The sequence below is a fragment of the Rhamphochromis sp. 'chilingali' genome, assembly GCF_963969265.1.
Source record: "Rhamphochromis sp. 'chilingali' genome assembly, chromosome: 17".
Classification (NCBI taxonomy): domain Eukaryota; kingdom Metazoa; phylum Chordata; class Actinopteri; order Cichliformes; family Cichlidae; genus Rhamphochromis; species Rhamphochromis sp. 'chilingali'.
The window spans coordinates 30,007,601-30,030,276 of record NC_137944.1 but is presented as its reverse complement, the minus strand read 5'-3'; the positions used below and the strand labels follow the sequence as shown (position 1 = coordinate 30,030,276).

The following is a 22,676-nucleotide window of genomic DNA, read 5'->3' as shown; positions in this document are numbered from 1 at the left end:
AGGCTCGGATTTTAATCCCCACTGTAGGAGCATTTCAAGCTTAACATGTTTAAAAGACAATCAGTACTAGCAGTTTTTGGTGAAAGTGTGGTTGCATCAAAGTCAAGTCACCAAACTGTATATTCTTTTTTTAAAGTTAGGTTTTATGAGTAAATGAAGCCATTCTGTTTACCAAATGGCCCAAAATAACAGAACGCACTAACAACTGCTAAGTAAAGCAGCAGACTCATTGCCTTAACTCTGTGCAGGCCAATGGTGCCCATGTGTGCTGTTACCCCCTGCAAAGACCTATTTTGAGCATAGAGGAAAAACCATCTGAAGTGACAACACATCAGGAAATATTTGGCAGCATTGTCCTTTAAGTTCAGTCTGAAACCACTGGGTGATAAACTGGGAGCCCCTTTGATGTCCTCTGTGAACTGAAACTTATTAAACTTGTTGCTAATACACAAAAACAGACCAAATGTGAGTGTGGGCATTACAGGGCTCTTATCCCCACGAAGGAACTAAGCCACAGAGAATTAACAGTATATTAACAGTCAGTTTGATATCTCAGCAGTTACTTTCTCCCTGCTCTCAGTGTTTCACATCAAGGAGCAGCTGGAGCCAGGCTCTGCTGTGAATGCCTTTTCTGTGGTTTTCTAAACCTTTTTAACAACGAGCTGTTAATTAATTCTGACGTCGTCAGAAGAAAGTCCTCTTCATCTTTGATTGATGCTTCTCGCCGCCTTTTGAAGCAAACACGCGCCGGTACACACATGAACGTTTCTTCATTCGGTGCGTGTTATCGAGCGTATGTGTTTTTGGGCTCCTTCATATCTGCATGTGCGTTCGCTGCAGAGAAGTCGCGTCTGTACGGTCCAAAGTCCTTTCTAGTTTGTTTGAAGGAAGTTCAAAGACCACGAGGCCTCGAGAGAACCGGGGCCCCACGATGTGAGACTGGCTGCCCCATGTTGACTCGGTGCTGTTTGAGATTGTGTATGCGTGTTTCTTTCACACATATGTGCCTGCCCTTTTCCCCGATTTGTTCAAAGTGCCTTCCATTTATCATGTCAGCGAACATTATGTCCACCAGCTTTCACAGCACGCACAGCCCTGATATTATTAAGACCCACACACAGATCCTGCCATTCAATGCTGTGTGTGTGTGTGTGTGTGTGTGTGTGTGTGTGTGTGTGTGTGTGTGTGTGTGTGTGTACTGATTTGTTATGAGTTTTTCCACCTTTTTTGTTTGCACTGGGTTTTGCCTGCACGCTCCTGTTAATTTTTCACCTCTACATAGTTCTCAAGTGTGGAAACAAATAGCAGTAGATGCCATTTGATTGTGATTTGACTTCATATTTCAAATCAGCTACTTTACAGAAGGAGGAAGGAAATAAAAAAACTTTATTGTTGTGAGGCTGAAGGCTTGCACAAAAGATTGAGGCGTCCACCAAAATCTTTGTTTTTCTTAACGCAAGGTTTAATTTACAGAGGTTTAATACGTAATTTGATTTATTAAATGGCCAACGAGTAGAAGAAAGGTAATACTGATTCATTGCCTAGTCGCACCCTGAGAGGCGTGTGCACCCAAAGCACTAACTAAAGTATTTCTTCTTAACACCTTTTATTGTTAAGTTACTGTGATGCATAAAGGACAGTAAAGCTGTGTGGAAATGAGCCGTCGTTTGGCAGCTCCGTCAAAGTAAACTGACAGAAAAAGCTTCTTTCAGCTGCTCCCTAATTCACATGATTTCTCTATAGATTTTTATCCTTACACAAACCCAACGGGATTTAGAAAACCTAAAATGATGTGTCACACATTTATCTTAGATTTTTTTAAAGATGTCCTGATACATAAAACCTGAGCGTTGAAAGGTGGTGTCCCTTGTTTTTCACCTTTTTCTGTTTTCCCTCTAGTTTGCTGTGCATGTCGGTAGTTTTTGTTGTTGGCTTGCCTGTTTTCTGCCTGCGTCGTATGTTTGAGCCTTTGTGCCTGTTGTATATCTGCCTGTAGTGCTGTGTGTGTGTGTGTCTGCGTTACATCTGCGTGGGCGTGCGTAGCAGTCGGCTGTCAGAAGAGGCCCTCCACTCATTGAGTCGCTGAGGGGCTGGGTGAGCTCCTGTTTCACTCACGGTTGTTCTCACTTGTTCCAGACTCCTCTGACTAATGCTCACACAGGAGCAGCTTCATTATTACCACTAATATTACATCCATGATTATTGGCTTTCTGTCACTTGCAGCGTGACTCATTGATTGGAAGAATATTTCACTTTGCAGTTACATCACTGCACAGTTAATATAAACGTATTCCGGCTGTTTCAACTGCACGTGTTTGGCTCTTGGGTTATGTATGCATGTTATTTGTCCACAAATAAACTATTGATCTTTCTACGTGAACGGTTATATATGGATCAATGGCCGCATTAGAGGCAGGCACACAAGCAAAATACTCGTAGCGTTTTATATTCAGCCACCTCCGACGCCGGAGAGCAGCTCAATACAATTTATTAACACTAAGAGGCTTATTTTTAGCTCTGTATTCACAGAAATCCATATTTCTCTCTTAATATGTAACCACTGAGCTCATCTGCACATGATGCCTCCGATAATGATGAACAGCTTCTTAGATTTCTCACATTGAAGTGACCGGTCACAGCTGAATGAGAGACACTGATGCCCAAGTTTTTTGTAAAGAAATATGAATGTAGTTTGTTCCCGAGGCTATCGGTGAGTCACAGGGAGCCATTTTATCGTCTTTCAGAGCTCGCTATTCACTCCTCTGCATCGCTGTGTGTATTGACGATGACTAATACAGCCTTACTAATGGAGCCGCCTGGGTAAGACGGAGTCTGAACGGCTGTCTCACTTCCTTAAGTAATCCCAGAGAGAGCTGGAATTTAACTGCGAACAGCTTGTTTAATTGTCTGCTGTACACTGAGCAGTGTAAAGCTACGACGCAGGGAGGGCTCTGAACAGCCACACATTGGGCTTATTGTTTGTCGGTTTGATTTAACATGGCCAAAAACACCAATTCTGTAACATTAAGCATGAAAATCAACATTGAACATGAAAGTCTTGGTAAGTTGAAAGCCTGTTTGTGACCCTGAGGTTGAATGCAGCGGCTGTTCGTGTTTTATGTTCCTGTAGTTTTTTTCTCTCCTTATTTTAAGAGCTGAAAATCTTGTAATGACTCTCAACATCTTTCCGCTCATTTTACACCACTATGCACAACTTCTAGAAGACAGCTGAGCTTTGATTTGGTTTTAATATCCACAAAGGGGCTGCAGACTTAGTGTTTCTGATATACAGGCAAACATGTTGGCTAACGAGTGAGTTATCACTGGTGTCTTATCGTTCTGTGGCAGCTCAGCGCTGTGCTTATCCGTGCTTTCACACTCCTTTAAATGCGAGACTACAACAAAAGCGGCCACAATCAAAGTTTTACTACATGTTACTTAAGATATGTTAGCGTGCTGGGACATAACATTGTTTTTTGTCATTCTCTCTTCAGATACTACTACAACAAGAGGATCCTACACAAGACCAAAGGGAAGAGATTCACCTACAAGTTCAACTTCAACAAGCTAGTGCTGGTCAATTACCCCTTCATCGACATGGGCTCTGGTACGTACACATCACATCACTTTTAATTCAACCACAGGGTTGTTCCTGGCTCAGCAGGTCCACATGTAAGGAGTCTGTTACCGGGCTTAACTGAAGTGATGTTATATTTTTCCCATCTGATAAGAAAAAAAGCATTTTACGTTTTGAGTAAAGCGAGCTTTGAAAAACTTTTTTATTTTGGTGGAAAGCCAAAACGTCTTTCATTAGCACCACAAAAAAGTGATTTTCAGTCAAGGTGGGGGCTGTGGGAGGTTGGAGACACTTTACGAGGTGAACTTTAGTCTTAAAACACACGCTAGTCTGGGAATAAATCCCTACCTGATGGCCTCTTTCCCCACCAGCTCCACCTCCTTTTTTCCCCTTGTTTTCTTTTTTTCTTTTTCTTTTTCTTTTCCTTTTTTTTTTTTTTTTTGGATTTCTACTTAAACTTAAAAATTCTCATCATGTTTTGATAATTTAAGCTGATAATCCTGTTAAATAATTAAATTACCATAATCGATCAGATTAATTATTACTATGTTATTATCCTAGCTGTGCATCCCTACATGTGCTCTTTTCTTGTACACATGCTTTCTCAGCTGCTGCAGCAGGAATTTCCAATAAATGAACTTTACTTGATGGCAGGAGGCGAAATTCTTAAGTTTTGCAGGAGCAGTTGGGCATTAACGTGTTTTTGACGTGGCAAAAGAAACTGCAGCTCCCGGGGAGGCGGTGTTTGCTCCCACCGAGCCTCCGCTCTGACAGGTTTACAGCAATCAGCGACTAGCTGAGTTCATCACTGTGTTGTAGAGCTTGCGAATGTGGTGCTGAGACCTGCTACAATTCCTGCATCCGGCACATTTTCGCGCTCACAGGCTGCCCCAGCACCCCTTCTAACACTTCACTGACACCACCTCGTGTTGCAGTCTCTGCACCTTGTTTATGTAGTAGGATGTTATCCTTACCTGTTGGTTAATTTGGCGACAACCTTGAGGGTTCAGCAGGTATCATGTCAGTGAATATCTGCTCTTCTCGTAGACTCATGGATGCTCAGCTCATCTCGTCTGAGCTTGGTTAGCTCACGTAGTTATCTGGATTTTATCTCAATTTATACTCCGGGCCCTTAAGCAGGATTTTGGGTGCTCAGAATACTGAAAACAGAGATAATTTCCATTTATTTAGTGACATATAAAGATAAAGGGCTCAAGCTGAACATGGGGCATGTTTAAGAGTGTTATTAAAAATAGTTTTCAAGTGTCTGTGATTTAAATAAACGTGGCTTGTTGGCTCACCTTCTGACAGCTACTGCGAAATATGACTCGCATAGTTTTTTGTTGTTTTTTTTATACAAAACAGTTTTTAGGTGTCGATTTTTCTCTTATTTCTCAGTAAAGATACCAGCAACGCGTTTGCCATGAACAGAAGATTATATTCTACTGCAAATCTAAATCTTTTTCTTTTCATTGCCCTGACTTTGGTTTGAAATCGGAGAAAGAATGCTTTTAAAGCCAACAAAGCCCAAAAGAGTGTATATAACAGACATTCAAATATTATTGTCTGAGAAAGTTTCCAGTCTGTGCGGTGGGGGGCCTCACTAATTTACTCGCCAAAGACAAATATTGTAGGTAAAGACTCGAACGTACTAATCCACCCTGCCTTGGTTACAGATGACGTTCACTGAATTTAATTTAATTTTTTTTTCTTTTAGTCTGAGCTGGATGCCATCCTAGTGAAACGTACAGCGTGTAAAATTTGTGCGCGCACGCCTGAGTGTGCCACGTCCCAGCTTCGCCCCGGTCTCGAAGCCGACTCTCGTTCTGGTCCCGGCCACCCAGTGTAAACACAGCCCATATGGAGCGTTAGATCCTGGGGTGACATAAGTGCAGCACGAAACTTTAATTATAGCCTCCGTGTGATGTGGCCCACACACTGACATGTTGTGATATGATGGTTTCATGCGACGGTTGCACGCACGCCCACGTCAATCTGGATCGATTGGTGAGCACAGACGCGGCGAACATACATGCACGCATGCAGTTTTTCTCTCTGCGCTCGTCATCGCTGACACACATGGCAGATGTGCTCAGAAACCTCACTCAGCAGCTCTGGAGGGGAAAAAAAAAACAGAAGAGCCCAACCCATGTTTGTGATGGCAGTAAGAGCAACTTTTCCAATATTTAATTCTGGCACGTGCTCGGATGCCAAGAATTTATTGCCGTGCCACAGTCTCCCTGGCGAGGAGAGGGAGAGGAGGAGGGGGAGCGAAGGAGAAGGGAACTTGTGGCTTAGTGTGTAACCCGCTGTTTTTTTGTGTGTGTGCGCCTGTGACCCTCTGGTTAAAATAAAACCTCCTGTCATTAGTGACTTTTCCCATTCTCTTCAGGTTCAGAGGGTAGTTTGTGGAAATTTTAGAAATGTAAAAATCTAAAATAAGTCAGCTCGATGTTTCAGCCAGTGTTTTGCGAGCTAGACTGAGGTAACTTAGGCCCAGGGAGGATTGGGAAAACTGTCTTCAGATAGTCCACAGTGCTTTCATATTACTCCTGTGCATCCATTCACCAGCTTCCAGTGAAATTCAGAGGTTTTTTAAAGCACATTATTTACATGAAAGCTCGAACATGGCCTGTTTCTGTAGCTCACCTGCTAAGATCTTATTCTGGCATTCGCTCTTATTTTTAATCCAGTTCACAGACGAAAGGATGTATATGTAAAACTTGGTGACATCTGTTTGATTTTTGCTTCCTCACAGGCCGAGGAGTCCCCCAGAGTGCTCCGCCCGTGCCGTCCGGAGGCACCCACTTCCGTTTTCCCCCCTCCACACCATCCGAGGTCCTCTCATCCACAGAGGAGCTGCGCAGCCCGGGAATGTTCAGCAGCGTGGGCCGCCGCATGGCCCGCGGCTCCGTGAGCGACTGCAGCGACGGCACCTCCACCAACTCTGAGCTGGAGGAGGCTGTGGGTGCAGAGGACAGGGTTGGGGGTCCTGAGAGAGCTTTCAGGAGTCTCCTTCCCCCCCGCATGCCTCATGAGTCTCTGTTCAGGGTCTACGGTGGAGCCCCAAATCCTGGGCTCCCCAGACCTGCTCCCAGAGTCCACCCAGAGCCTCTGTCCCCATTCCCCATCTCACCCCTACCCGGCTCTGGAGGTCTGCTGGCCCCAACTCTCTCCCCAGCCCTGTCTATGACCCCCACCCCTCACCTCTCTTACACCCCGTCCCCCTCCATGTCGTCCCCCATGTTGGGCTCCCACTTCTCCTTCAACCCGGAGGACATGAAGCACTACCTACAGGCTCATACCCAGTCCGTCTACAACTACCACCTCAGCCCCCGAGCATTCCTCCACTACCCCAATATCGTCATCCCACAGCCCCACCGCCCCACCCCCGAGAAACCGGCCACTGCACATCACCTCCACGGCCCACCCATGCCGCTCTCTCATTCCCTCAGTCAGCAGCCCGGAGGCGGAGAGGAAGGACACCAGCATCCATCGCCATTCAAGTTCAAGCTGCAGCCACCTCCGCTCGGACGCAAGCAGAGGGAAGCGGGAAGCTCAATGGCCGCTTCTTCCTCCTCCTCTTCCAGCCAGTCCTCCTCGTTTACAGGGTCCAGTCAGATGACCAATTCTCTGCTGAGCAGAGGGCCGCCTAATATCAAGGTGAGTCTCCAAGCACACGTGCATGAGCCAAAACTGAGTTTGCATCACATCTCATAAGACTGAAGGTGCAACTTTGTGTCCAGAAATTTCAGCCCGGCAAATCCACAAAAGTTACAAATATCTCTGAAATATCTTCTTCAGCTGGGTCACATTACAGCTTTATGTCATTTAGTTCAAACAAACTGTTTAATGTGTCACCAGAAATATATTTAAGAAATTCTTTCTCTCCAGGTGGAGCCCATTTCAGACATAGAGTCAGAAGAAGATGTAGAGGTGACCGACATCAGTGAGGAAGATGAAAAGAATCATAACGATGAGGACAATGAAGGCGATATCTTCACACCGACAGCTGGCCACAACAATCACCATCAGCTAAACAACCATCACCAGGCTAACGGAAACAGCAGCAGCCCCTCTGCTCCTCTTCCTCAGAACAATAACCCCGACGATGACCCCGACGATGAGGTCTTCAAGACCCCCGCCACGCCTCCTATCGGTGGGGGTGGTGGCCTGGCCTTCCCTCTGATCAGTCTGAAGAGCGAGCCGGGGAGCCAAGCAGCTCCCATCAGCCCCGGAGGCACGCGCTGCATCCCGCTGAAACTTCGCTTCAAGCGCCGCTGGAGCAAAGACCAGAAGATGGAGGCGGACGGAGAGAGGGACGAGGCAGAGGACAAGAAAGTGCGGGCTGAAGGCGAGGAGGAGGCGGAGAGAAGAGGAAGCGAGGTGGAGAACGGAGGAGGACGAGGAGAGGGGGTTATTTTGGGGCTAATGCTGCCGCCGCCTCCCACCCAGCGCAGAGCGAGCTCGGAGCTGCAGAGGGCCACAGCGCAGCTGTCTCTGGAGAACTCCGGCTGCTGAGCTCCACGCGTGCACAGGATCTGACTTGGAGACAAGACCTCGGATAGTCTCGTCGGTCCTCGCCAGCAGTAGTAAACGTAGCAGGATTTGATTTGACGCAAGAGTTCGTTTGATGCTAAAATGGAGACAAACGCTTAAAGGTTTAATGCGCTTTGATTTAGCTCTTCAGCTTCTATGTGAACATGCGTGTGTATCATATGCAGGAATGTGTGTTTTTGTGCAATAATTCGAGGAGTCGTTGGTCTCTTTTTCCTCGTACACTTCTTAAATTGCAGAACAAAATATTTTCCTTCATATGAAACACCAACATGTTCAAATAGAGAGAAAAATTTGGCAGCTTTGTTTCCGTTTTCGCATCGTCACGTCTTTTGGCGGTCAGTACTGTCAGCAGGTAGCTGCTCGGCATTATGATGTATGTAAAAGCTTGGGTTGCCTCTAATGTACAGTAAGGCGAGACGCCTCGCATCTCACCAGATGCAGTGGACGCCGTCTCTCCTGTGACTCGAACACTAAGAGATAACCAAACTTAGATTGTACATGGATTTTTGCCCACTTCTATTTCTTTTAACATTAGAGTTCTGCAGAGAGGGCGTCTGCTCTTTAATATCCATTTGCACACTGCCTCATCCATCCCTCCACACCCTCACAGTGCCAGTAAGGTCTGCCATGGTTCCCCCCACATCGCATCTGTGCCCAGATTACGTCTTTGATGGGATTAATGGGTCCTTCTTCTGGAACTTTGAGACAAAATACAAGGGTGCAAAGATCCAGGTTGTAAGAAAGTAGAATTCCCCTCTCTCCTTTGTACTCACCATAACAGACAGTTCCTGATTTTAAAAAAGGAAGAAAAAAGAGACTTTTAACCGCCCTGATGGAGATTATAGAAGTGCCTCTCTGTCTGCACCCGTCACCTTGCAGTTCCTTACAGGACGGAGAGCTGCGAGCTAAAAAAGAGCCGACCTCGCTCCGAAGGATCTTACGGACTTGAGGTGATTAGAAAGAGCTCAGCAATCAGCGGGGACACCACAGGACTCAGGGGCCTCCTCGTCCTCGGCTCGTTCGCTGTACAGACAAGAGATGAACGAAGCTGAAAAGGAGAGGACTGTTTTCCTGACCCGTCGCACAAGATTGTTTGCAAATGAATTCGACGTTGTACAGCAAAAAGCATCCGGGTCTGGGAAGAGAGCGGCGGATATTTCTCTCCAATTTTCTCTTCGGTTGTTGCGGAAATGAGGAAGCATCCACTAGCAAGGCTGTAATTACACACACTCCCACAGAAACAAGTGTGTGTGTGTGTTTGTGGACCCAAAGCTGGTGCACTAACCTCGAGGATACAGAGGGTTTCTCTGCTTTTTATGTCCCTGCGTGACTTCGCACAATCACCGAGGGGTTTTTGGAGGTTTGATGGCGTCTGATTTAAAAACTCTCGTCTGCATTCCCCTGATTTGTTTTTAGGACTTCTGTCAAAGGACGTTTGTGCCTCTTGAGGACGTGGACAGTATTTTAGGGCATTTTTGCAGTGATCTGAGGGCTTTCTGTGTTTTGGATATAATCTGTTCACGTGATGTTTTGTTTTTGTATTTGAGAAGCAGCGATTCGTCTAACGGCGGGGTGGGTGGGCGAACAAGAACGGGAACCATGAAATGAATGTCGAGCATCAAGGTTAACTCAGGCAAACCTTCACTGAGATGTTGCTATAACAGCTCATTTTTATGTCGTTTTATTCAGAGTTTTAAACAGAAATGTGCCCGTTTTAAAGAACAACAGGTAGATTGTGCCTTTTTTTTTTTTCTCGAGTTTTATTGACCTACCCCCGGCTTAATGTTTTATCTCACACACAGAGTACCACCATGCCTTCTGCTTTTGTAAAAGATACAGAATAAGTAAATCTACACATATATATTTTATTCAAATATATATTGAATTCAAATATTATATTTCAATATGGTCATTTGATACAAATCAGGAGAATCCTACTATTTTTAATGGTAAAGATGTGTGTGTATATACTCTAATGGGCATATTATTACCATTATAATTCAGCCTTTGCCTTCTCACCCTTGCCTTCTCTTTGACCGTTGAGCTGCAGCGACAAAAGGCCACTGGTATCAGAGTTTTATATTTATATTGTTCAAAAAAACGGGGGGGAAGCAGTTATTGTGTATTCAGGGGACGGAGGGTGTGACTTGGAGAAAGGAGTGAACTTTTAACCCGGTGGTTCTCGAACTTAAAAGTTCACACCTCACACGTTTTTTTGTTGTTGTTTTTTCCCTTATCAAACTTTCAGGCATCAAATTTGTTCGTTTTAGTTCCACTTCATGTTCCACAGTTTGAGACCTGCTGATTTAACCTGACCCGGGTTAACTCATTATGACTCTGTTATCTGGTGTGTTTGTTTTAATGCCCGTGGAGTGGCAGCTGGGTGGAGTTTAACCACCACAACACGGAGTCTGTCGCAAGAAAGGCAAATTTAGGAGGGGTTGTCCTCCCGTTTGCTCGCTCTCCACCCGCCTCAAACTTAAAAATCAGCTTAAAAGAGGTGAAGGTCGCAAAACAGGGAGCGGGGAACGGACTCGTGTGTTCAGGGCGCTTTCTGATTGGACGGCACAGGTATTCAGCTTCATGTCGCCACATGAGGTCAGCAGGGCCACAGCTGTGATAGGACTGGACTTTGACTGAGGATTCGAAGCTTTGTGTGTCTGTGCTGATCTGAAGCCTACACACACACACACACAGTACGATGGTTAGCGAGGCTTTACTGTGGCTACAATAAAGGGAAACATGACATCACACCTGACATCAGACGCCTCCGCAGTCTTTTGGCGCTGCCATAGAAACTGCAGCCAATCACACGCAGCGAGGAAACTGCATCAGTAAACCTCAGGGCAGAGTGGAGAGAGAGAGAGGGACTTCCCATAATCTGACTCGCTCATTCTTGTCTGTGTGTGTGTGGTTTCTATGGTTAAGCCGTTTACACACACACACACACACACACACACACACACACACACACAGACAGAGCTTTTTAGCCCAGTCTGCAGAGTCTTGGTGCAGGTTTTAGTCCTGTTTGTCCAACCAGCTCCAGTCTCAAATCCATGTCCTAAACCAATCATCAGCTGTCTCCATCAGGCACGTGGTACGTGTCCACAGGGGTGTTTTGGACACACTTTTGAAGTTGATGAGCAAAAATCCCACCAGCTCTGATGAAGGACCCTGACAGCGTAGAGTCTGCATATCTGCTCACATGCATACATTTACCTAAAGACAGAGCACCTCCGGCTTTCTCCATTCATTGCGTACAGCCTAGCGGGATTGCCTGGAGCTTGATTTGCTCTCACAGGTGTCACAGTGCACCAGGACACCCCTGATTTGTTTAAAGCAGCCTCACCTTTGGCACCAGAAACACCTGTGGCCTCATTTTCAGGGCTCTTCTCTCGAGCAGTGTTGCTCTCTTAAATCCCACTCCTCCTTAAATTTGATTGGTCAGAGAGAGAGGTCACAGTGATGGGGAAAAACCTACACCGTAAACTCTGAGGGAACTTCAAGGACAGATGTAGCAGTTAACACGAGTCTGGTAGAGGAAAATAAAAACACCCGAACTGTTACACCTGTGCTGCCTTACCTGACAACAGAATAACAGTTTCCCACCAGCTTCACATTTTCACTCCTCAGCCTCATCAGTGCTGTTCTTACCATTTTTCTTCTGTATTATTTCAGACGTATTACTGTTACTCTTGTAATTATTATCTTATTAACATTAATAATTTTTTTTAAATTGCATTGTATCCTCTCGCCACGACCCGGCCTCTTCTCCATTAATTCCTGGTTTTCTGTGAGTTTGCGCTCTTTCCGTAACTAGTCGGCTTCAGTGCAGTCTTTATTTTTTATTATTTTTCTTTTAATTACGCTGATTTTATAACCGTGTTACCGTGGACAGGAGCGGGGTCACATTAACCCCCCCACGTGCTCTACAGCGAGGGGGTCAGACACAGTCATTTTCATTTTATGATGATATGTATATATATTTTCCCTTTTTTTTTTTTTTTTTTTTTTTTTGGAGGACTCTGTAAGAAAAAGAGCATTGTACTGTTTAACCATTTTATTATTTGCAACGTTTCCCCCTGTGTTTTCACTCGGGTCTCTGTCTCTCCTCTCATGTCCACCTCAGCGGTGAGCGCTCACTCCAGAGGACAGACGGAGACTTGTTTTTTTTTTTATGTCATGGAGGATCCACATGTACTTCTGTTTCACTGCTATCTGTTCATCTTCATTTGTAATTAAATAATAATCAGGGTTCATTAAAAAAAGGTCAGTTTCTGTCTTTATTTCATGTTTCTGCCACTTGAAAACACAATGGGGAGTTTGTTTACGGACTTTGATGTTAGCTGGAGTTAGAATTCAGGAAAATTTTAAATTTACTGACATTTTTTGTAGATATTTTGACTGTAGATGAGTAAAATATACCCAGATACCTGGTTTGTTGTACCATTATCTAATATTTTCAGTAAAAATACACATTTAGAGTGGTAGATGCTCATGTAAAGTATATCCAAAACCCTATTTTGGTAAGGGGCAGGCAATCCATGGAGTAGGCTTAGGAAGTAGGTGGCCCGACGGTGCTTCCTTTTGTCAGAGGTGCTGCACTGTTGTCCAAATAAGCATCATTTTAAACTGTGAATCATGCAAAGCTACTGTAGTAGAGTGTAAATTTTTATGATTGCCGCCCCCTTTTTTTAAGGTTGGGATAAAGCAGTGATTCTAAGGCATTTTATACTATATTGTTAAAAAAAACAAAAAACTGCGCAAGCACTTTGCAACAGTGGGAAGGAAGAACGCCCTTTTAACAGGAAGGAACCTTCAGCACAGCCAGGCTCAGGGAGGGTTGAGAAAACCGACATGCTGCAGTGGCACATAAATTCGTCTGGTGTTGTGCTTTGTAGCGTACAGTCGCTACGAAGATGGCTAGCACCTAGTCATCCACAATTTCATCATTAGATGGTAAGCCTCGTGCTCACTATCTGATGATAAAGTTTACATTGTGCAGATACAGAACTTATAACACCTCTCAGGGGCACATGTCTATGATTCAGTTCCTTATAAAGATCATCTATGCTATTGAGATCTGGAGACTGGCTAGGACACTCCATGACCTTAATGTGCTTCTTCAGCCACTCCTTTGTTGCCTTGGTGGTATGCTTTGGGTCACAGTCATGCTGGAAGATCCAAACACAGCCCATCTTCAGTACTGAGGGAAGGAGGTTCTCGTTGAAGATTTTACAGTACATGGCCCCTAAATGCAGTGAAGTCGTTTTGTGCTCTTAACAAAAACATAAAGCCAAACTGTAATGCTTCCACCTCTGTGCTTGACTGTGGGGGTGGTGTTCTTTGGGTCATACTCAGCACTTTCTCCCAAGCGTTATCGGAATCATTTAGGCCCGGGGTGGGGAACTCCAGGCCTCAAGGGCTGGAGTCCTGCAGATTTTAGATCTCACCCTGGGTCAACACACCTGAATCAAATGATTAGTTCATTACCAGGAATTTTAAGACATGCTGAGGAAGTAATTTAGCCTTTTAAATCAGCTCTGTTGGATCAAGAACACGTCTAAAACCTGCAGGACACCGGCCCTAATAATCCATTTAAAATGGTCCGAAAGGCTTCAGCATCCCAATTTAGTAGAGGCTTCACTTAGTTATTTCGCTGCTAATGGTCTAGTTAAAAAAATCTAACTGCGCAAATGTTACAGAGGTAGAAACTATTCAAAGAGAACAAGTCCTCCCCTTGTGTCAGCTGTAAGCATGTTTACTTCTGCTGTTTACCTGGATTGACTCACTTTTGTAACGAGCCTCAGGTGGCCATTAAAGGAACTGCAGTCAGGCTCTTCACGTGGGCTTTGTTTTTCATCCCTGGAGGTTTCTGCTGGGCTCAAAGCTGGTCTGCAAATGTTTCTCTGCTGTTCTGAACAGATGTTAAACTTGAACATGTAGCGGCTGGAATAACAGAAAATGTCTGATTCGTCTTCACAGTCAGGTCTTTTAACATTTTCTAGATAATTAATGAACAGATAACGAATATAATCATTAGCGACATCCTGATTGGCTGTTAAAAGAGGAGAATTTGAAGCCGCTTGCCAGCTTTTACTCACTCGCTGACGTGTGCCAAACTATTACTGAGTCAGATCGTTTTGTTTTCAGCAACCTGCAGCCTCTGAACGCTTCGTGACTCAACCGATGTCAACAGCAAGTTAAGTGCTTTGTACTCGTCTAAGTCTCTGCACATTTTATGAAAGAAAGCCATCCATGGATAAACATTCCCGCTTCTGTTCGCTGTAGGCCTGCAACACTGATTAAAACCAGTGTTTTTGTGAGTTCAGGTGCAGAAAGGTCTTTAAAACAAAGACAAGATGTTAAATTAGGATTCTGGTGAAACCAGGGCGTTAGTGCAATGACAGGAATGAGTCAAACATCCTGTTTATTGCTTTTCATTTATGTTTTTTTTTCCATTAAATTTCAGTATGAGTGCAGCAGCAGTGCACATGGCCAGCATTAGTCATGACTGCCCTGAGAGTTTTAATAATTATGATGCTAATCGTGTCCCAAATGACACCTCGGTGATCCGCCCACCTCATGTTTTCACTCCTGCCGACATGGAAGTTCTAATTACTCACCCGACTGGCAAATCTCTCTCATAGCCCGGTGTGGGCTTATCTTTCTGCTGTGCCTTCTCATGATTTGAATCAGTAACGTTTGTGCCACCTCACAAATTTTGGGTGCACTTTGCTCTGCGGCAGCAGTGTGGGTTCAAGTAAAAGGTCAGAATTCACTTTCTTACTTTCAGATCACTTTCAGGCTTTAGTTCTTGAGATTCAAACAGAAAGATGTTGATAACAGCGCAGTTTTTGAATACAATGCCAAAGCTAAGGCTGAACATTTCTTTGTCCAGTGCAAAGTTAGAAAATGATATTATTTGAGTCCCTTAAAAAAACTTTTTACCTATAAAACCATAAATATTGGATTTACCGTAATTGAGGCTAAAAAACTCAGACCTGACACTAAAGAGTCAAAGACTAGTACTTCCTGACTTTTGAAAAAAGAGACTTAAATTACTAAAAGATGATCAACCCTAGTTTGACAGTTTCCAATTTGATAAAGAGGAACGGTGTATGAAAAAGCATCCAGTAAGAAAAAAATGTAGTTTTATTGCTTTTTTTTTAATTGATTGTAAGACAAAATATAAATATGAAGTAGATCTAAAAACCAGGTATATTAAAGTGACGTGAAATGTTTAGTTTCCACTTTTCTGGGCTTTAACCCAAAGGTTTTCCACCATGACTCACATTTTGACTCAAATAAAGCATCATTATGTTTAAGTATAAAGTCACTAAAAGAAACATATAGCCTAAAGAGCTGTTTTCTCTCACCTGTTTGTGTAGCTACCACTTTCCAACCATTAAAAACTGCCTCTCCCAGTGTTTCACTCCTGGTTTCTTTAGTAAAACTTTGGCTCCCCCTGCTGTCTGAAGTCAGAACTGCAGCTTTGATTTTCCAGAAAACCCTCCTGGTTTGCTGAGTTCCCAGCAGAACTGGACGGGATGAAGGTGAAACCTGAATGACTTTATAATTAAATGTTTCCCTGAAGATTGTTTACATACAAACATAAACATGCATTTAAGGCTGGGCTGATCATTTTGGAAACTGGCACTCAGGGAAAGTCCCACTGTGGAAGGAACTGGAATAAAAAAATGTCTTTAGTTTACAGGCTTTGTAATTTTGTGTTTCCCTGAACTGTGTAATTTACAGCAATTCAGATGGTTTTTTTCTTTTGTTTATCATCTGCTTCCCAGATGTTGGTCGGTGGGTTAGCACAGTGAGATTTGCCTTTAGGTGGACAACAGCCTGTTGGCTTTGCTTAGTTAAGATAAAGACCGGAAACAACATCTAGACTGGCTTTGACTAAAGTAAACACTGAATAATATTAAATTATTTTTTTAGACCGTAAAATATTAAAATTTAAAGGAAACAATGGCAATATGAACATAACAAAGTTTTTTTTCTCAAACATGTTTGCAGCTTTGAGAGAAAACCCCACAGTCACCTCAGTAGTGATGCTCCTCTGCTACAGTGCTGTGGGTATTGTGAACAGAGGAGTCTGAGCCTCTGTGCTAACTATGAAATTTCACCACTATTTCCATAAAAAGGACCCTCAGTTATATTTCTCACTGACTTTCTGTAATTTAAGCAGCAGCTGTGTCACCCATCAGTTACTGCAGCACCACAGCTCTGTCAGCAGGCACTCGCATCACGTCTTACTTTATATCAGAATCAGTTTTCTTTCTTCTTGTTTCTGTTAATCATTCCATCATTTGTTTCAGTCCGTCTCCCCTGCAGTGCTCTTCGGTGTGCTCTTCGGCTGCTGCTCCCGTCGGGGGGACGGGCAGTACTGGAAGGAGGCAGACTGACAGGCTGTTTGGCCTCCAGCTGAGAGCGATTGTAGTCTGAGGTCAGAGGTCACAGTCCAGGGAGTCCAAGACAGAAACCAGATCACAACAGAAGGCTAATTATCATGCATTGTAGCTGGCCTCCTGCTGGGACGGCATTCGCTTTCACCAGCAGGCCACAGTGAAGCTTCTGGACCTCCTGCATTTAAAACAGGGTGAGACGCATGTGAGCAGAAACACTTGTTATTAAATTATGCACTTACACTCAGAGTTAGAAATTAAATCTTTGTATTAGAGGAAAGGAGTATACCAAACTATAAATGAAGCTAATTTGCACATTTTATTCTGCTTTTCTCATCAAAAAAATTGTTAATGCAAGAAAAATATCCAAATATTAACAGAAAAAACTGAAACCAAACTCTTACTCTTACCACCCCTCTGTAAAAATCAATATTTAATATCAATGACTTACATGAAAAATACAGTTAATAAAATGAGAAAATAAGTGAGCACTATTGCATATAAACCTGACTAGATAAGTACACATATACACTTGTGCTAACAATTCAAGAAACATTTCCTATATTTTATATCCCTCTGTTCCCTTTGTCCTTTTTTCCGGATCCTTGTAGTACTTTGGTAGTAGTATTATGATCTTAGGAGCCGATGTGTCAGTGGAAATGAAAACAACTAAACTGTGACAGCAAATTCAGAAACAAACTAAGCCTGCTCGGTGAAAACATTTATCACAAGGTATCCACGAGAGTTAAACTTAGTATCTGAACTCAGAAACAGCAGATAAGAAAACAGCTTTTCACAGGGTTCCATTTGGAAGTAATGAACATGATGTATTGAGATAAACAATTTGACTATTATTATGCTGTTTGATGATTAAACTCAGTTGACCCATCATAGCAGACTGGAGACCAACAATGATAGGAATTAGGAACCCCAGAGTCTAGATGGTGGTAATGAAGATGAAGGGGGGAATGATAGAAAAGCAGTGAGATTTACAGTAGACAGAATAGCGGCTGATTGGCTCACAGACGGTGGGCAAGAAAAAGACTGGAGTAGAGTAATGATTGAGTTTGCAAGCGTGGGAAAGTGGAAGCGATGAAGACAAGCATCTCGAACACCCAGGAAAGCAGGCGGATGACTGATTACAGCTCTTCCTTATTGAACTTGCGCATAAGCTTCATTTAGATTCATGCTTGTATATGTTTATGTTAAGAATACATATTCTTACCCAAGGTGGCATGCTGTGACTTTTACAGAAACAGAGGCGACCAGCCAACCTCAATTTTTAGAAGCACTCCTTTAATAAAAGTAGCAATGAAACCACCTTACTACACATGAATCTGTATTATTGGCAAATTGCTCTTAAAGTATCAAGAGTATTCTGCAGAACACATTGTTCCCCATCGGTGTTATACGGTTATAAGGTTGGTCTGAATTTAAATGCTTCATATGCTGTTTGAGCTACAGCAGGGGTCCCCAATCCCAGTCCGCGAGGGCTGGTTTCCTGCAGGTTTTAGATGTGTCCTTGATCCACCACAGCTGATTTAAATGGATAAATTACCTTCTCAACACGTCTTGAAGTTCTCCAGAGGCCTGGTAACAAACTAATCATGTGATTCAGGTGTGTTGACCCAGGGTGAGATCTGAAACCTGCAGGGACACCGGCCCTCGCGGACTGGGATTGGGGACCCCTGATCTACAGTAATGTATTATATTCTAAAATGATGCTAAATGATAAAAATGAAGGTGTTGGCAAAACAGCTGGTTAAACTATCTTCAGCTAGAAACCTTCTGCTAAAGTAGACAGTGAATAATTTTTTTTTGTAAATGTGTTTTTATATTTATATATATTAATTATTATATTGATGAATTAATTCATTACTGCCATTGTTTGTATTGGCAAAATTTAGTAGATGACATACCAATATATGTGGACAGCCCGTTCTCATTCCCGACGTGTAACATACCGACCATTAGTCGCGCTCCGAGGTGTCCCATAGACACGTGAAAGGTAACCTTCCGCATCTATTTGATACGCGCCGGATTGTGGATGACATCCAATAGAATGACGCTCCCGGTGTAATACACATTCCAGCTGTGTATTCCAGCCATAACCTTAACCTTAATCCTAACCCGTATCATAACCTAATCGTGTTAGATAGTGTTTTCCAAAGCAATTACAGTAAAATAAACATACACGTGTAGATTGATTCGAAATGGTTCTCATGTTTCCTCATTTTTCCGAACAAGTAACACAGGGACATGTTGGGTGGCCAAAAGCGTAACATACTGACGATTTGTCACCTATAGTGTAACATTTTACACTTTGAGAGTGAGAATGTGTTGATGTGGATTCTTAATATGAAATTATAGTTTACATACAAATAATCCTTACAGTCTGAAAATTACAGCACAAATATCCTGTCACATTTGATCTCTGTGAGGTCAGAGGTCAAATTTACAAATTAATACCTCTTATCTGTGACCTACTCCTACATAAGGTTTGTGTAATCAGAGTAAAACGCCTGTGCAATGTTTTAATACAATAATTGCTACTAAAATCTTTGATTTGAAAGGAATGACAAACAAACACGTTCAGTCTAAGCTGAAAATGTATACATTTGTGTGACAATGAAAACACGCAGAATTCACAATATAATCTTTTTTTGGATCTTTTTATTGATTAAAAATACATTTAGAGTGCCCAATACGATAAGTTGTGTATTAGATGGCACAAAACAAAACCCCAATAATTTGACAATTCCCTCTGAGCAAGCACTAGGCGACGGTGGGGAGTAAAAACTTCCTTTTAACAGGGAGAAAACTCCGGCAGAACCAGGCTCAGTGAGGAACGGCCATCTGCCTCGACCGGTCAAGGGTTTTTAAAATGACTCGATTAGATGTTAAATAAATTGAAACTGAAAATGCTACGTCCAGATGAACAGAATCTACTTTTAGGGACTTACATAACAGTAACCAAGTATTTTCTGCCTGCGATCCATACAGCATGACCCGCACAGAGAAAGAAGCTTGTGATGAAATGTTCACTTTCCAATACAGTGATGGCATGCTCCTTGAAAACCTTTACAATTATATCATCTGCATATTCATGGTCTAATTCCATGAATGTCAGTATGACATCTGGCTCTTTCCATTTCTGTATTAAAGAGCTGTAAACCATATCACTGATGAACATCACATTATCAACTTTGATCTTTTTAAGTCTAGGCCAGAGTTTTATGAACAGCCGTTGGGTGATGGCATCAACTTTTTCAGTAGAGGAAGGTGAACTGGCATTTTTATTGACACGTGTCACCACCTTCTTGATACAGGCTTCCACAGATAACCTGTAATTTTCAGCCTCTTCAGCATCACACAGGGCTGGATTCTGCATAGTGTCGATCAGGTGATTTTTAATGATATCGACCGTCAGTTTTCTCAACACTGGGTCCTCGTCGTTCAGTAACATCAGTAAATGTTTTTCTTTACAGAATGTTTTCTGACGTAGCTCTTGGTAAATGGCCCTGTCCAGATCTTTCAGGTTTTTTTTATGTATATGCAGATCTTTGATCCTGTTGTCAGACAACACGTGTTTTAACAGATACCTGTGGAGTTTTTTAGAAGGTCTGTAGTGCGATTTATTTGCAGCCCGTGTGAGCACAGCATCAATGAGTGCGCTCACATGTTCTTCTTCATCATCATCATAATCGCTGACACTAATGCCAGATGATGATTTTTTCTCCAGTATCCGAAATATATTACTTTTAAATTCTTCTAAACGTGTTTCAGACATGGCTTTAGTTTGTTCGTCCTCGTCATCCTCGGCTCTAACGCACCACGAGAAGAACCTTGCCAGTAGGCTTTTTTTACGGAAGAGGTGATCTTCAAATATGGAAATGATCACTTCTAGGTATGGCTGACCTACGGCTAGCGCAATGATCACAAGATCAGAGTTGATGTCCAGCCGCTTTGTGATGTCTTTAAAAATCACCTTTTCAAGTTTTTTAATCCCCCTGTGTGTGATTTTGAGAGGTTTTTGCTCAACTTGTGCCCACAGAGCTGTGAAGAGGCGCTGCTGAATCATTTCCGATGGCGACACCTTTGCCTCTTTGGAGGCACGTGTAATAACAGCATTTATTAGCTCTTTAACGAGCAGCTGTTCTTCTGACACCGGAGGTTCCTGGAGATCAACTGACTCTGGATCCCCCAGATTCTGTTGCTGGTTGCATGACTGAGGGCAGCACACACAGTGCTTCGATTTCCCCTCGTCGCTCCGTAAAATGTTTACGCCAGGGACGACACTACATTCAGAGTCGTCTTCAGTGGCGCAGGTTTGAATCGCATCGGTTGTTTCAATGGCAGAATTCATATTTTCAAATGATATAACTTTTTTACAATCTGGACTTGATTCTGAATTTTGTGTAAGTTGCTGAGTTTGTGTCTTAGACATTAATGCCTCTTACTCCCTCTTACTAAACTTACCTTGTGACTAACCCTGTGCAAATGGTTCTATTTATAGACTTTTACCAAGGTGATGTCACACAAGACATGAAAGGATCAAAGGGATTCTAGCGCTAAGCCCCGCCCACATCCGATATGACGGCGACGTGACGTTACCCTAGCGACCGCTATACAATGGCGATCCTCAGTTGTTGGGATTGAGTGAAACTTGTTTGGATTCAAACATGTAGCCTGCTGGTCCACTGCTTTAACCCACAGCAAATACTGTTAAAATCCTTCCTTTAAAGTTAGAATGTCAAGCGACCCCCCCCCTCCGACCCTCACCCACTGTGTTGTTGTCGGGTTTACGGCTGGTAAGCTATGCTAATTTAACTGTTTATGTAGCTTCACTCATTCACCTGCAGACACAGACGGCTATCAGAATGGTCACACGTCTTCTTAGAGGACGTTCCAGGTGAACACGCGCGGTGAGTTACAGCCAGCGAGGAGTCACGCAGTTTTTGCGTGCATGTCTGTGCTCGTGGACATTTGTGAGCAGAAACACTTATTATTAAATTATGCACTTACACTCAGAGTTAGAAATGAAATATTTGTATTAGAGGGGAGTATAACAAACTATAAATGAAGCTAATTTGCACGTTTTATTCTGCTTTTCTCATCAAAAAATTGTTAATGCAAGAAAAATATCCAAATATTAACAGGAAAATCTCAAACCAAACTCTTACCACCCCTCTGTAAAATCAATATTTAATATCAATGACTTACATGAAATACAGTTAAGTAATAAAATGAAAGAAAACAAGTGAGCACTACTGCATATAAACTCGACTAGATACATAAACATATACACTTGTGCTAACAATTCAAGAAACATTTGGTATATTTTATATCCCCCCTCTGTCCTTTTTTCCGGATCCTTGTAGTACTTTGGTAGTAGTATTGTGGTCTTAGGAGCTGATGTGTCAGTGGAAATGAAAACAGCTAAACTGTGACAGCAAAATGTTAAGAATGCATATTCTCATCCAAGGTGGCATGCTGTGGCTTTTACAGAAATGCAAGCGGAGATGACCACCTCAATTTTTAGAAGCACTCCTTTAATAAAAGTAGCAATGAAACCACCTTACTACACATGAATCTGTATTATTGGCAAATTGCTCTTAAAGTATCAAGAGTATTCTGCAGAACACATTGTTCCCCATCGGTGTTATACGGTTATAAGGTTGGTCTGAATTTAAATGCTTCATATGCTGTTTGAGCTACAGCAGGGGTCCCCAATCCCAGTCCGCGAGGGCTGGTTTCCTGCAGGTTTTAGATGTGTCCTTGATCCACCACAGCTGATTTAAATGGATAAATTACCTTCTCAACACGTCTTGAAGTTCTCCAGAGGCCTGGTAACAAACTAATCATGTGATTCAGGTGTGTTGACCCAGGGTGAGATCTGAAACCTGCAGGGACACCGGCCCTCGCGGACTGGGATTGGGGACCCCTGATCTACAGTAATGTATTATATTCTAAAATGATGCTAAATGATAAAAATGAAGGTGTTGGCAAAACAGCTGGTTAAACTATCTTCAGCTAGAAACCTTCTGCTAAAGTAGACAGTGAATAATTTTTTTTTGTAAATGTGTTTTTATATTTATATATATTAATTATTATATTGATGA

The 22,676-nt window shown here is 42.9% G+C and overlaps 1 protein-coding gene across 1 annotated transcript in view; it reads left to right on the top strand.

Annotated features, from left to right (window-relative positions):
• Positions 1–12,158, top strand: part of erf (Ets2 repressor factor) — a 45,496-nt gene extending 33,338 nt beyond the window's left edge. Inside the window, exons 3-5 of the mRNA XM_080863462.1 lie at positions 3,495–3,607; positions 6,336–7,240; positions 7,472–12,158. Of these exons, the coding sequence (XP_080719588.1) occupies positions 3,495–3,607; positions 6,336–7,240; positions 7,472–8,098 (1,645 nt within the window). The 3' untranslated portion in view covers positions 8,099–12,158. The remainder of the gene's footprint in view (positions 1–3,494; positions 3,608–6,335; positions 7,241–7,471) is intronic.
• Positions 12,159–22,676: the final 10,518 nt, after the last annotated feature.